This window comes from Mustela putorius, unplaced genomic scaffold, assembly GCF_011764305.1.
Source record: "Mustela putorius furo isolate JIRA1106 unplaced genomic scaffold, ASM1176430v1.1 tig00001137_pilon_pilon_pilon, whole genome shotgun sequence".
Lineage (NCBI taxonomy): Eukaryota > Metazoa > Chordata > Mammalia > Carnivora > Mustelidae > Mustela > Mustela putorius.
Window position 1 is genome coordinate 72,179 of NW_025421585.1, and position 17,025 is coordinate 89,203.

The 17,025-nt window shown below is 34.5% G+C and overlaps 1 protein-coding gene across 1 annotated transcript; it reads left to right on the plus strand.

Annotated features, from left to right (window-relative positions):
* Nucleotides 1-12,203: 12,203 nt before the first annotated feature.
* Nucleotides 12,204-12,905, plus strand: LOC101692388 (39S ribosomal protein L32, mitochondrial-like). The gene has a single exon (XM_045087433.1). It carries the CDS (start codon nucleotides 12,204-12,206, stop codon nucleotides 12,744-12,746), a length of 543 nt encoding a protein of 180 aa, XP_044943368.1. The 3' UTR covers nucleotides 12,747-12,905.
* The last annotated feature ends 4,120 nt before the right edge of the window (nucleotides 12,906-17,025 follow it).

Sequence of the window (17,025 nt, forward strand, 5' to 3'; positions counted from 1 at the left end):
AACTACATTAAAAAACTATCAAAAAGCTCAAGATAGATTATTTGAATTCAGGGAAAATATGATGAAACAATAGAAGATAAAGAAAAAAATATGATTACATAGAACTTATATACTACCGCAGGCACTAAGTGTTTGGCTAAGTAAATCTTTACTTTACTAAAGTAAAGTACTTTACTTTATCTTTACTAAAAAAGGGAAAGCTTTATACCTAAATTTATACCTAAGTCTATACCTAAGACACATTTTACAACAGTATGTTAAAAATTCTAGGTTATAACTCAAAGAATGAGAAGTTATATTTCAGAATTATTATCCACAGGAGGCAAAAGTATACTTTAATATCAAATAGCTTTAGTGGTCCAATAGTTATCTGAAATCCATAAAATAGGAAATTAATAAAGTACCTATTGTCTAAAGCATTAAAATTATTCATTATTTTAAAATATTTATACTTTCTACTGAGACTCAGAGAATGTTTGGTGTAGAGTTGACTTCCAAACTTTTACTTTGTGACACCTATTGTGTTCTGTTAGGGGACCCCGCTACCATTCATACTATTATTATCATTATCATCACTCCAATTGCTATAGCCAATGCTGCTATTATTGTTTTTTATTATGTTCAATTAGCCAACATATAGTACATCATTACTTTTTGATGTAGTGTTCAAAGATTCATTAGTTGCATATAACACCTAATGTTCATCATCACACCTGTCCTTAATACCCATATTATTAACAGCGGTACTACTGTTTTTCATATCTTGCAATTCTATAAAGGTTATGCAAGAAGTAATCACTTTCTTATTATTTATTTTCTATCACTTAGTCTGAATTTTTTACCATGCATGACATAATCATAGAAACAAGTGCAGTGTAACATGAAGACAAAGTTTGTGGAAAAACAAAATATTTTGCAACAAGACTTCCTTATCTTATGTTAACAATTCTTTGTGACTTTTCAGGATTCTGTCAAAAGTAGATTTTCTAAAACTGATTTAGAATATATTGTATAACTCCAAGATTGTAACATGTATCTTTCTAATGGCACTTAATTTCCTCAGTTAGAAAAGGGAGGAAAAATGATAAAAAGGCATGAATAAAGAAATATAATGCAATTTTACAATAATGCAAAAGCTATAACCAGCCATGCCGAGAGTCCCATAATCACTGGCTAGCTTTGCCTTCATGGAAGATATGACATGCACCACAGCTTTCCATTTTTTTATACCAACAAATTGGCTTCTATTAAGCACCCACTCTGTGCTCAACACTTCATTTCTATACCCAGTGATCCAAAGAGACACTGAAGGGTCATTCTTTACTCCCACTATTCATTTCTTGGACCTAATCAATTACAAAATCTTGACAAATATGTGCTACACCCACATCAATAGTATTTTGTCTTTAACCCATTGTCATTGTCACTGTTCTAATTTAGGTCTTCCTCATCTCCAGCCCTGTGTGGACTAATAGCAACTGGTCCTGCTGCTTCCAGTCTTTTACATCCAGGACAAAGTCACCTTGTCATTGAATCTACATGTCTTTCTCTTATCTTAGAATGAGAAGATAATATGGAACCATTCTACATTCTCTCTGTATTTATTTTTTACTAAGCTCTGATTCTATTCACTGCACAATACAGCTTCTCAGTTAAGATGATGATCTTATTTATTCCAGTATTAGTGAAAACATCAGTCTAGTGTCATGTTTCTCAAACTTGAACTACATCCAAATCCCTGGGAAGACTTGATAAACAGACTGTTGGGCTCTTCTACCAGTAGGTCTAGGTAGAGTCACACCCTCCTCTGTATTCCCCAAATGCTTTGGTAGACTATACATTCTACTCCAAAACATTTAAAGTCAATAAATTCTTGGCTAGTTTAGTTATTAATTAGCTGAAGTTACTTAATTACATTTTTATAGTTTTTCTTCTCTCTATTCACAACTTCCCTGTATCTGATAGAAATTTTTTATTTTCTAGCATTTTGAAATCAACCTTCTTTATTTTCAAATATTGATAGAGGCTTTCCTTTTATAACCACTGTTTTTTTTTTTAAGATCACATTCATTAGTAGGAAGGAGAGGTTTTATGGTTAATTATTGTTTTTAATGAAGGCCTATAACATGTTTATCTTGGTAAAGTTTTTTTATGTAGCCTATTTTATTCAATTAAGTGATTGTTTTCAATTAAAAATAGTATTATTGAAAAGTTAAGTGTGATAGTTTACAAAGACTATGATGTGTTTACTGCCACTATCTTCAATAAGTACAACTAGTCTGAACCTACATACAGTATTATAGATTCCAAGGTTAATTATCACTGGCTGTTTTCATTAACCTTCAAAGAAAGAAATCTCTCTTATTAGTGAGTATATTTTGTCTTTCAATATACTCTCCATTAGTTTACATATGTTTTTAAAGTAATGTGATTGAAAAGTGGGCACTGGGTAGAGATGCAAAGTTTTACTGCAAAATGGATAAAAATCTTGATGTAAAATGGCATCTGGCTATAGAACTCCCAGTAGTAAAGTACCCTGAAAGTTATCACCAGCTGGCATTGTTTTATTCAGTGTGTGATATGCAATATATTTTAAGAATCACTTAAAACTTACTTTGGCTTATAAACTTGGGATTTGTATACAACTGATGACTGTAAATAGCTATTGAATGTCATTCTCTATTGCCGTGACAGTATTTCTAGTCTGAATTAATTTAGAAGGGTATTGAACAAAATTGAATTTTGATAAATTACTTATGAAATAACTTGTAAAAAGTCCATGAGAGATGACTGACCTCTTTCAAGGTAGGAAATATTTCTCAGTATTCAGTTCATACGGTTCATAAAGTTAAGAAAACAATAATGTTAGAACAACAACTCAGAACAACTGAGTGACAAGCCATTGCATAAAATGCTGAATAATTGAAAAAAATTAAATATGTAATGTTGTAAGTAATTGAATAAATTATTCTTTGGTTCTTCCTTTTGATGAGCATATTATTATTTTTACTTTGGTATTAACTAAAGATAATGAGATGATACAATGAGCAAGTCTATCTTCAAATGTTAAAAATTAATTCTTACAAAGGCCAAAAAAGCAAAATAAAAAAGTAGGATTACACTGAACTAAAAAGCTTCTGCATGGTAAAGGAAACCATCAATAAAATGAAAAAACAACCATCCAAATGAGAGAAAATATCTGTATATCATATATCTGATAAGGGGTTAATTTTCAAAATATATAAAGAACTCATACAAATTAATTGCCACCCCTAAAAGAAATCCAATTAATAAATGGGCAGAGGGGCACCTGGATGGCTCAGTGTGTTGGGCCACTGACTTCCTCTCTCGTCGTGATCTTGGGGTCCTGGGATGGAGTCCCGCATTGGGCTCTCTGCTCAGTAGGGACCCTGCTTCCCTCTCTCTCTCTGCCTGCCTCTCTGTCTACTTGTGATCTCTCTGTCAAATAAATAAATAAAGTCTTTTTAAAAAATGGGCAGAGGCTGCCTCTCTGCCTACTTGTAATCTCTCTCTGTCAAATAAATAAATAAAATCTTTAAAAAAAAAATGGGCAGAGGATTTAAACAGACATTTTCAAAGAAGACATACAGATGGCAAGCCGATACATGAAAAGGTGTTCAACATCACTTATCATCAGAGAAAAGCAAATCAAAACCACAATGAGATCTCACATCACAAGTGTTAGAATAACTATTATAAAAAAAAAAAACCCTAAAAAATAACGAGTGTTGGTAAGGATGTGGGGAAAATGTAACCTGAAAATGTAAAAGGTAAATTGGTACAGCCACTGTGGAAATTTCCTTACATTTAAAAAAATTGAAAATAGAGCTATCATATGAGACAACCATTCCACCTCTAAGTAGTTTCTGAAGAAAACAAAAACACTAACTCAAAAAGATATATGCTCCCTGAGGTTCACTGCAGTGTTATTTACAGTAGCCAAGACACAGAAGAAACCTACATCTATTGATGGGTGAATAGATAAGATGTGTCACACACACATACACACACGCGCACACACACACACACACACACACACACACAATTACATACAGTAATATTATTTAATCACTAAAAAAAAAGAAATTTTGCCATTTTTGACAACACAGTTGGACCTTGAGAGCATTACGCTAAGTGAAATGAGTCCGATAAAGACAAATACCATATGATCTCATATGTGGCATTTAAAAAAATTGTACTCATAGATAGGGAGAACAGATCAGTGGTTGTCAGAGGTTGGGGGGGGGTGGAGATGTGAAATGGGCCAGGGAATCAAAAGGTATAACTTCTAGTTATAAGATAAATAAGTCATAAGGATATAATATACAGCATGGTGACCAGTGTTAATAATACCATATTGTATATTTGAAAGTTGTTAAAAGTTGTATATCTTTAAAATTCTTATCACAAGAAAAATAATTTCTGTTACCATGTGTGGCAATGGATGTTAACTAGACTTATTGTAATGATAATTTTGCAATACATACAAATATCAAATCATTATGTTATATACCTAAAACTAATATAATGTTACATTTTAATTATACCTCAATATTTTTTTTTGGTTTTTAAAAAGAAGTGAAAAAAGCCTGGTTAAATATTTGTTCATTATAATTTTAGTAAGAATTTCCAAATTATTTCCAAAAAAAAGATTATAGCAGCTTTTCCTCCTGGCAAGAATATATGAAAGTATGCATTATCTCATATTCTCATTAACAGTTCCTTTTTACCCACCTAAACATATATTTAGTGAGTGTTTTCCAAAGTCTAGACATTATGGTAAGATCTAAGAATTAATGAGTGGAGAGTAGATATTAGTTATAAATATAAAATTGCTACTACAATAATAGTGCAATGTGAATTTTCAAGATTCTAGTAATGTATAAAATAAGAGAAATACACACAGGGAGTATAAGATGAGTTAAGTATAAGGGAGTTAATGTGTCCCTGAAGTGGTATATTGCATATGTTTTTTAAGAGTTAATCAGATGAGCAAAACGTATTTCATTTTATTTTTGATTCTCATTTTTCTTGGCCACAATAGGACTACCATCTTTCATAAATTTAAAAGCCACTTCTATTTTCCACAGTGAATTGTTTTGATAATATATTTGATCCATTCTTATAATGAGTTATATAAAATTTTGATGTATATTTTCATTTTTGTTATTTTAAGATATACTCTACATTAATTTTTTTTCTGTAAGTTGCAAGCTTTATCCTGATTATCTTTGCATTATTTAACTTTATTTATGATAGTTGTTAAGTTAAGATATTGTAAAGTAAAACATATCTTTCTAAGTCATCTCACATATTAAAATATTTGTTTCACCCTTTAATATATTTTATTTTCTGTGCTAAAGTCGACAGCAAAATATATTTTTGCCTAAGACATATAACTGGTTTAAAAATTGAATAATTTATTATTTTACCATAAAATTAATGTTTTGCCTTTTTTAAAATAGAAAATTAAATTCCCAGCATATTTTGGATCATCTAAGCTCAAATTATCATCTCCATAGAGGAAAAAAATAACCCTAGCTATTTCTCTAAGGATTTTCTAGAGATGAATTCTGTAGTAAGCAGAATTTCTAGAAATGTCCCCAATATTTCACATCCCTTCATTCCTGGAACCTGTGAAAGTCATGAGATACAACTCTCTATGATTGTTTTATGTGATATTCCATAGTTGACATTAAAAAGACATGGATCCGATTTAATCACACAAACCCTTGGAAATCGGAGACCTCTCTGACTAGTAACAGAATATGAAGGTAAAGAAGAGACACAGAGGGAAGACAAAAGAGGGAGATGGGGAAATTCTCAAAGCAAGGTTGACCTGAAGCATCATTGTTCATTTAAAATAGGAATAGCCATGCAAAAAGGAATATAAGCGGCTTCAAGGAGCAGAAGGCATCCTCTTACCAACAGCCAGAATAGAAATCAACTTTCAGTTCTACAATAGCATGGAAGTGAATTCTATCAACAGCATGAATGAACTCAGGAGTAGATTTTTCTGTCGAGCTTCTAGTGTTGTGAAACCTCGAACACAGAACCCAGTTGAGCCAGTCAGACTTCTGACCTACAGAACAGTAAAAGAATAAGTTGGTGTTGTTTCATGTCACTAAGTTTGGTAAATTGTCATGCAGATATATAAAACTAATTTCTATAAAACAAAATTCCTATTCCTAAATGATGTTCTTTAATTAGTACCTGCTTATCTATTTCAGCTATTCTTGGTTAACATCCTACTATTAGGATGATAAGATTTAATATACTTACACCACTCTCAACATAGAGTATTCCATCCTCCCGATTTAGTTATTTGCCTAAAAGTAATGGTCAGTCCTTCACCTGTTCACAGCATGCATAACACCTATTCTGTGTACATCAATCATATAGGAAAGTGTTTTTCAGAGATTCTTTTCCTCCAGCTCTGTTTCCTTCCTCGTGTCTCTGCTTTCCTAGTCAGGATTTTGAAATTACTTTCTATTTTGTAGCCATAATTAAGACTTTTGTTTTAGTTTTGTGGATTCTAAAATTTGAGAACCAATACAGAGTATGGTTTATTCCTCTGTAAAATCTATTGACTGCAGAACCAAGATGTGTATTTGTAGTATAATTCTTTCCTTGAAGATCCATGCCATTCTTTTGTACTAAAGGAAGAATAGTCCTGCATACAAATATAAACGTATACTTCCGTTTTACCATCCATTGGGCACTCCTGTATGTATATATTTTTCTCATAACTTAAATTTCTCCCAAGCTCTATTCTATATGTTCCATTAATTCCCCTTGTTTTTGAAAAATGTGCTCCCTTCTACTCTTTGTCTGCCTGGATCATTCTGAACAGCTTGTCCTTTAAGTATAACTATTTCTAGTTACAGACCATTCCTTAGCTACAGAGATAGATGCACTCTTTCCTGGATATAATGTTTTCATTTTTTTTGTTAAGTTCTTTGTTCTACTGGCATATGCGTTGAAGAATTTTAGATAAACTTTCTGATATTTTACATGTTGAAAATTCCTTTATCCTGCCCAAAGAACAAACTGCAAGTTGACTGGATGTTGAATATTTTATTTTGAAAATTGTTTTTTTCAGATATAATTTTCTGTCTATTTGATGAAAAAGAAAATTTGAAAAGTCTTTTAGTCACAAAGTAATTGAAATGCATAAAATATTAAGTTGTAGTGCCAGACTAGAAAGGAGGAGATATCAAAGGGACTAGAGCCATTGATCTGAAAACAGAGCTGGATAATTACAAGAGAAATTTCTCTAATGGCAAGTCCAGTGAATGATTCTGAGACTCAGTGTATTTTTGGATATTGTAAGAGGCTGGGATGAACACGAATATATTGGTACTCACTGGTTCCAGATAGAAACAAGTTTAAATCCTCTCAGGATGATATTCCAAATAAGGTCTGATTTACTTCTACATATTAAGATTAGTAAACATGAATTCACAATAAAAGATGACAAAGCACACAAGCAAAGAACCCATCATTACCAACAACCAGTTAAACAAAAGGATTTAGATCTTGCCAAGGAAACCAGATACTATATTTACTATATAGAGATAATGTAATTAGGTAGAGATAGTGTAACTATATATCAAAAGTTTAATATGGAAATGGTGGAATTACAAAATAGATCAAAGAACTACAGAATGTTAAAAAAATAACCAAGCTAATTTGAAGGGAAATAATTTAAGAAAAGAAAACAAATTATTAAAGTTTAAAAATCAACTAATGGATTTCAGCTTCTAGTTAGTATATAAATGGATGCAAAGGACATTCATATACATGGAAACCATTAGAAAACTTAGAGAAAATAATATATTTTTATTTTTGTATTCCATTTGTCTTCTCTTATAAACATTTTTGACAAAAAAAAATGTTCTTTTCTCAATATAACAAAATCCTATGGGAAGAAGCCAGAGCTTGTTGGGCTCCACGTTTATCAGTAAGAAAATTCTGTTGTGAAGAGGGCAAAGCAATAATATGTGATTTCTTTCTCAGTGCCAACATGGCAACTTTGTGGCTACATTCCACTAGTAAAGAGGAAAAAAACAATGGAAGACTTGTGGTACCTGGGTGGCTCAGTCATTTAAGTGGTGGAATCTTGATTTTGGCTCAGGTCACGATTTCAGAGTCCTGGAATCAAGCCTATGCTAGGCTGTACACTAAGTGGGGAGTCTGCTTGAGGATCCTCCCTCTCTCTTTGCGCTTCATCCTGCTCGTGTGCTCTCTTTCTCTCTCAAATTAATAAACAGGTCTTAAGAAAAAAAAAAAGACTTTTTCTAGATACTTCTATTCCATTGCCCATTTCTAGTGGTAAGGAATGCTGAGAAATATAGTTTTCATTCCACAAAGGCATTGAGGCAATTCAGCAGGAGAAGGCCCTTTTCATAAATGAGAGTTAATGTGATAAAATGTGACCCCTTTTTTGTAGCATAGAAAAAATTAATTTATGATGAATAATAGAATTAAATATAAAGCCTAATCTACACACATTTTAAATGGCACATAGGAAAATTTTCTCAACATCTTTGAATGTGAAAGATTTCATAGGTAAAACAAAAATCAGTAAGCACAAGATAAAACAAAAAGATAACTTGGACTTCATTCAGATTAAAATGCCTTGTTCATCGAAATAGTCTGTTAAAAAAATAAACAGGCAAACTGTAGATGGGGAGAAAATATTTGCAATACATGCTCACATGAACAAAAGAATAAATAAAATAAAAACAAATAAACAAAAATGAAACACTGGGGACTCAATTCTCAAGCTCATAAACAGACTTACACCTAAGTGGAAAGTGGGTGTAAAATAATTTGAATTTATGGCTCAGTCAACGTGTTGGAACATTTAATAAATTATTTAAGGATAAATTATATCTGTATACAAGAGAAGTTAGATATTTGTTCTCTTATTCCTCCTGAAATAAAAGCTGCTGTTTCCTTTATCCCATTCTTTTTTATTGCTATTGAGTTATTACTACTCTTTCAGTTTAGAGAGAAGGTTAATGCATATACTCTAGTTACAATTTAAAATAAATATTATGATTTTTGTGGAATCATAAAATTCTATTAAATTGACATGATAATTTTCACTCGAACTGTTTTTATAAACATTTTGGTAGTGGTCAGGCTTTTTCTGTTATGAACAATGATTTTATAAATATCTTTGTATAATACTTATACTATATCCAGTGGATACATATAAAAAAATCCTGCAAACCAAATAGCAGAGTTAAATGGATTTACCTTTAAATGTCAGACAGGATAACCTCTTTTCCAAAAATATTATCAAAAATTTGTATTATCTATTTATGATGCTGACCAGTTTATAACCTAAGAATTGGATTCTCCTTGAAACTTTTTGAATTTTAAAAATTGTGATCTATTATGTTCTTAATTTTGTGAACTGTGATTCAGCAAGGTTCTTTGGGTATTTTCTGTGTCCCTCCAAATCAACTCCCCACTCCTTTCCTCCATGTTCTATGTCATGTGTACCAACAGTTGGGTTTGACCCAAAGGAGGTAATGGCAGTACATTAGATGAATGATCTAGATATTGACTACCCAAATTCCATCCTGAGGGGAATAACAGGCTAAGTGAATCTCTTTGCCAAAGACTAAAGCAACTGTCAGAGTACTCTCTCCACATGGTTGCTCCCTATGGGTTTCAGTTTCTGTACTCTCCTCCTACCCATAGAGTCCTATAGGGAATAACAAATTTAAGCTGTTGTTAGGTGTACTGTTTTTGATTCCCATAGTGCTGCCACACCTTTGTAAATAGTGTCTTTAAATAAATTACAGAATGTGAGGATTTTTTCTTTCCTAACCAAGCAGCTTATGTATTTGAAGAACACATTGTTCATCTCTTTGTTAAGAGGTGTTATTATTTAAATTGTGACCATAAAAAAGAGATGTTGAAACCTTAACCCCTGGTATCTGTGAATGTCATCTTATTAAGAAATAATATCTTTGCAGATGTAATCAATAAGATGAGGTAATTAGAGTGAGTCCTGATCCAATATGGCTGTGACTGATGTCCTTATAAGAAGAGGAAAAGTGGGGTGACTGGGTGGTTCAGTTGGTTAAGCAGTTGACTCTGATTTCAGCTCAGGTAATGATCTCAAGCTCATGAGATGGAACCCCAGATCAGGTTCAGTGCTCAGTGCAGAGTCTGCTTATCCCTTTCCCTCTGCCCCTTCCCCAGCTTGCATGCACTTTCTCTCATTCTCTCTCTCTCTCTCTCTCAAATAAATAAATAAACAAAATTTTAAAAAACAAAAAAGAAGAGAAAAAGTGCCCTCTGAAGGCATAAACACACGGGGAGTGCTGTGTGATGGCAGAGGCAGAGATTTGAGTGACATGTCTATAAGCCAAGGATGATCCAAGGATCACTGGCCACCACCAGAAGCTGGATGAAACAAGGAAGGAGATCATCCAAAATACCCAAGGGATCATGGCTTTGTTGGCACCTTGATTCTGGACTTAAAGCCTCCAGAACTGTGAAAGAATATTTTTCTATTGTTTATACCTCTCAGTTTGTGGTACTTAGTTACAGAAACCTTAAGAAAAGGCTGAGAAGGATACAGGATGGCACAGCGGTAGTCTTTGCCATGTGGTGGCATCATAATTATACAAATTATTATACTATTGGCTTAGGACAGAACAAATCTAGTATGGAAGACTGAAAAATCAAGAAACTGTAGCACTTAGGCACAGTATTAACTACAGTCTTTCTACAAAAATGTGCAATCCTATAGAGTAAAACAGAAGTTAAACAGAACAGAGATGGAAACTCATTTTTGAAAGTTTTGAAGGAGTCACTTATTTCTTATAATTTTTTTGGAAAAATATGTTCATCATCCCTGAACATGATTATGTTTGTAGAGTTGTGGTGTTAAGGGTTTAACTTTGCTAAGACTCTTCTAAGAGAAGAGAAGTTGTAGGGAAAGAGTGTCTAAAATAGGAGATGGGAAGTTTGACCCAATGGATGAAGCTGAACCTTCTTTCCAAATATGGTCTTTTTCCTCCCAACCTGGAGGAAAAAATATATATAAATCTGGGCTACCGGGGCGCCTGGGTGGCTCAGTGGGTTAAGCCACTGCCTTCGGCTCGGGTCATGATCTCAGGGTCCTGGGATCAAGTCCCGCATGGGTCTCTCTGCTCAGTGGGGAGCCTGCTTCCTCCTCTCTCTGCCTGCCTCTCTGCCTACTTGTGATCTCTCTCTGTCAAATGAATAAATAAAATCTTTAAAAAAAAATCTGGGCTACGTTGATAAAGCTTAGCCAAATTTAACACATTAAATAATATAGATCTCTATGATCAAGAGACTAATTGCTTCTCTACCTTCGTGGCTTGCAACTTTCTATTTGTTATGGCTAAAAACAACCCTTGAGTTCTTTTACTCTGTGGTCTCATTACGCTCATCAATATCAGGGAAGAGACTCTGTTACAACATTCTCCATACTTATCTTCACCCTAAAAAGAACAAGCACCAGAGACAGTATTGATAGTATGATGTTATATAACATCCCACCAGAAGGCAGCCCTGTAAGCAAGACAATAATCAGTTCAATTGATCAAACAGACCCAAAGCAGATGCATCTCCTGGAGTTGCTAGTTTGGTTTGCCATATGTTCATAGATCTGACCAGTAAGGAGACAAAAAGTGAAAATTGACTTAGAGTTTATTATTCATGGCACAAGATGTATGTAGCAGGAGCTTCATGTCTGCATTGGTTCTCATTAGGGTGATGCAGGCATCATGCACATAGTGCTTAGGAAACCCCTAATCCTTTAAGGGCATTGCTAGCAAATATGTCTAACCTTTGTCTCCAAGGGAAGACATTACCTGTATTCTCCTGACTAGGAAACAGATCTGTTCTCTGACCCAAAGAGAGGCACTCTCTGTAGCTTACAAATAAAAGATGATCCTAGATATGTAGATAAATTATGGAGAATTTTCTTTTAACAGAAAATATAACTTGTCTTATAGATATAAGTAGGATTTCTACCCCCAGCAATTGTAGTGCTTTTTTAATAAGAAAATGTCCAAGGTTATCATTGTGGCAAGGGTTGTGGCTGTGCAGGGGTCTACAAAGTGGGTTTTTCCTTAAAAAGGCTGATTTGATTATAAAATTCACTTTTTGCTTCGGCAGCGAGGAAGATGGCGTCAACCATGCTGGTGCTCATCTTTCCACCCTGGCCCGCCGCCCAGGGACTCCTCTGGAGCTGTTGGAAACTGCTACAGTGGAAACTTCAGCAGACAGGGCCAGGTTTACCCAGTCCTCTGTGGGAAGTGGCATTAGCAGTCCAAGGTCCAGCTGTATTTACAGAACCAGCAAATGATACCAATGGAAGTAAGGAGATTCCCAGGCTTTCAGATAGTATCTTTTGGATGGCAGCTCCGAAAAACAGACTCAGCATTGAAGTTAACCGCTGTAGGAGAAGAAACCCTCAGAAAATTATTAAAGTTAAGAACAATATTGATGTTTGTCCTGAATGTGGTCACCTGAAATTGAAACACATCCTTTGTGGCTATCGCTATGAGAAGGTGTGCAAGGAGACTGCAGAAATCAGAAGACAGATGGGGAAACAAGAAGGGGCCCCTTTTAAGGCTCCTTCTGTGGAGACTGTGGTGCTGTACACAGGAGAGGTACCATCTGAACAAGATCGTGGTAAGAGAATCAGTGAACGAAACAGGAAGTGACTGTCCTGGTTCACCCAGAATTAAGACCAAAGGTGTTGGAAGAGGATAACTTCACATAAAACATTTGTCCTGAAAGAGAGGAAAATTCTTTGTTTTCATGTTAGTTTACACTTGTTTTAAATTACCAGTCTAGTTTAAAACGTTCTCTCAAAGCAGTTTTGTGTGGGCAATTTGAAGAAAATAACAGGAGTAAACTCTGAAAATATTTGTTTATACAGAGGCACAATGGACTAACATGTCTGTTTCTGTTATACTATAAGATTTTAAGTAAACGTAAAATTTCCAATACAGGAAAATGAAACAAATGATTAGAAATTCCTAGCCAAAAAAAAAAAAAAAAATTCACTTATTGCCCAACCTTCAAAGCCAGAGGCCAACTGAGCACCCACTTGCCAGCCCCCATATGAGAAAATTTCCTGGGGAAACCAGCTAGTAGGTTGGTGACATTAAATCCCTTACATCCTGGGAATGGCAGTGATGTTTCCTTCGGATATACTCCAGGTGTGAAAATGCCTTCTCTGACCTGATCCTTTTGCCAGTGCCCCTATCATGGATTTCCTGAATGCCTTAGTCATCACCATGGTAATCTACACAGCTCTGCCTGCATGACATGCAAGGATAAATCCATTCACATGGGATTCAGTAGTGTTACCATGTACTCAGATGCAAAGAAGCAGTTGAATCAATACAGCTCCGTCGTATTTCTAGTTGAGAGGAACATCCCTGCAGTGTTGGAATTCTTTCCAAAAGTATGAAGTATTTACTTTGAATCAGCATCCAATATTTGGAATCAAATCCTTTTGGTTAGGATACACAGGTCCAGTAACCAAATGGAGGTAGTTATACTAGTAACCTACTGAAAGAATTTTTAACTCTTGTACAATCAACCTGGGGAATCAATGAATTTAGAAGTCTTTGAGTACCTAGGAAAATAATACTTTCTCTAGAAAACAGTTATGATTATAACTGGAAACTAAACATACTTGTTAGGTATTTAGGTTTTTCATTTTGTTCATTGAACAGGGATGAAAAGGAGATTACTCTAGGGCCAGAATGATTACATTCGATTTCCGAAGGTAACCAATGGGTGAAAAGATGATTCAGCATGAAGATCGGGGGACTTACTGCACACCTCTAATATTCCCTTCCCAATAATCTTGAACATTGGTGAGCTTCAGCAGTTTGGTAAAAACAGATCCATGGAATACCCAAATAAAACAGGAACAAAGCTTCATTTAAAAAAATTCCACCCAGCCAGAATGCTGAAAAAAGTAAGGAAGTCATGGAATCCCCTTGAAAAAGGAAGTTATAATTATCATCCTACACCTCATGACTAGCTACAGAAGTGAAAACAAAAAAAAAAAAAAAGCCATGCCTTTTTGTTTCTGTTTTCTTCATTTTATCCTAAGTATCTTATTGAAAAGGACTAGAAGTGACTAATATTTTAGGCTCGAGGTAACAGTATGACAACATAGGTGATATGCTATTTATAATGTGGTAACTGATGGGGTCCCTCAGTGTTCCCTGTATGACTGACACAAGTTTTCTTATTCTGGATAAAAGAAGTTAGTGTATGTTGAGGGGTAAGTTGGAGAATATTGGTAGCTTTCTTCAGTTTTTTCCTCCACATTCACTTTTCATGAGTATCACCCTCATTGTAAGAGCTATGGGAGTGACTTTTATGGACAAGTTTATAAATTCTCTTGCCATTTCTTTTCTGGCTGACTTTGGGCAGAGAAAGGCACTGGCAGCATATCAGAGGGTTGAAGAAGAGAGAGATTGAGATATTTAATCCATGGCCCCATTCCTCTGAGGTTGTCACACATTAGCTTTATCTCAATCCAATGTGTTGACAGTTGATTTCCCATGAAAACACCAGAAAAAAAAATCTCTGTGGGCCAAGCTAAGATTATTAAATTTATGCATGAAGAGCAAATGTCCCCCTCACAGTCCTAGAGTCCCAAATGAGGTAATCATTAAAGTGTCTTCTAAGGTATTAGAGTCTGTGTTGAGGGGCTTTGAGGCAGGTCTGATAAGGCCAAACGGGCAGTGTGATTCCCATGCTTTAGAAAACATCAGCCAGAACTTCTTAGACCACAGTTTACTGGGGGGCACTTCCAGTGCTCTGATTCAATACATCTGTGGGGGTAGGACCTGAAATTTGAATTTCTAATAGATTCCCCTAGTCAGGGCCCAGACTTAAGAACCACTATCTAGTACATTATAAATGTTTATGCTTTTTGCCAATTTTCTCAAGATGGGAGTCATGTTCAAGTGTTTTACCATCTCAACCTTGCAGGTCTGTGACTGACAAGACTCTATAATCCACATGGAAGCATTATTTTATTTTTCCTCCTGAAGAGAGGTTTTTTTATTTGGGAGTCAAAAGTGAAGCTATGGGCTTCAATTTTAATCCCTCATTTAGTATCTATGTGAAATTTTCCAGATTGCTTAATCTTTATATTATCTGGTAAGCAGTAATAGTAACATTTATATTGTATGGCTTCTGTGCAAAGGAAATGAGATCATACTTAAAACAACATAGTGGATTGCTTGGTGCAGTAAATACCCAAGAAATGTTTGCCCTTGCTGATATATATCCTCTTCATGTCATGGTTTTCTCATTTGTACAAAGGAGATAGCAAAGAGGTATTTGTGGGATTTGAATGAAGTTAAGTAAGTTTTTTAAAGTAATTTTTAAGGTGTGTTGTGCAAAACAAGGATTAAATAAGTATATTGCCCATCTCTCTTCTGTGAAGGTCACCAAAGAAAATAGTATCTTTCTCTAATCTAGAACTTCTTAAACATGACTGCTACATTTCTTCCTTTCTTTTTCCTTATTTATGAAATATTCTCAACTCAGAGAAAACATCAAGAAGGTGCTGCGTGTGGGGTGGGGGGGAGGAGGAGCTTTGTTTAGGGGAGATTAGAAATTGTAGCTCTAGTCATATCTTCCTCATAACACTAAACATGTGGTCCAAAAGATTGGTTGATTTATTTTACAATGAAGATGGCAACTCTGTGATTCTTTCCTTCTTCCAAAAGCAAAGGTGTGAATATTTTGCAGGGACAAAATAAAGAAACCACTTTTCTTTTTTCCTTTGTGAACATTTTCAACATCACTGAAATAGATCAGATATGGCTTTCAACTTTGCCTGGTAGTTAACACCTCAATTAGTAATGGGTTTCAATTATTATGGGAAGAAAAGTAATGAGATATTGTGCATGTTGAACATGAGATAAATTCAGACTGTTGCAGTTTATCTTTTCTTTGGAGGTACAAAGGTTTATGAAGATTTTGCACAGCTGATTCTATCCCTTAACCTTTCTCTCAGCCTGTCTTCTGACAGTGTTCTCATTTCTAGGACACAAGTCAAATCCCAGGAGACTGAGAAAATAAAATGTATTTAACATTAGATGGACATATATAGTTGGGAAAAAATGAAAAGAAAAAGAAGATTAATTACTGAAATAATTCAGACATAAAAATAAAACAGACATGAAGTGAGGAAACTGACACTAATTTGTGAGTCAGATAACAACAGACTTAATCTTGATTTTATAATAAAGAGGTATATGATTTTGATTATTTTTTTCAACCTCTCTGAACCTCTGTTTACTCATCTAGTAAAAGACGCGTGGCCAAGCTGTCCCTTTTAGGTCTGAAATTAATTTGTTGATATTTGGCCCACAAATAGTTTTGGACATTACTAGGCTAAAGCACCTGCTAGATAGTAGGAATTTGGAGGTAGTTATATTATTTCTGCTTCAAAAAGACATAGTCTAATGGGGAAGCCAACATGTAAAAATAAAGTGATATGGCAAAAAAAAAATCACCAATTAAAATATGCTCCATGTAGTACAGAAAGAAGAAGAGATGACGGGCTAGGAAAAGACTGAGGAATGATTTCACATTGTTTAAGACAAAATATAAGCCCTTGTGGGACAGAGAAGGAGGGAAGGACTTTTAAGCAGAGGAAGCAGCAAGTTCTGGTACATAGAACTGGGAAGGGATATCAGTGCTTGAAATGAAAGACGTTCAGTAGGTGTTCAAGAAAAATCTATGTATTAAATTCTGAAAAATGCAGAGAGAGCATGAGGGTAGCAAGAATTGAGCCTGTAAAGGAAGATATAGACCTGATCATAAATCCCACTCTCACTCAGCTGCATATTTTAAGTTTCATCTTGTGGACAATAGGCAGAAATAACCACAATAGTAAACATGATTGGATTCGGGTTTCAGAAGTTTCAGTTGGCAGTTACCTGAAGTCTGTTCTGG

What these genes read in the sequence shown, in the direction of transcription:
- LOC101692388 (XM_045087433.1), top strand. Translation starts at nt 12,204, where the DNA reads ATGGCGTCAACCATGCTGGTGCTCATCTTTCCACCCTGGCCCGCCGCC.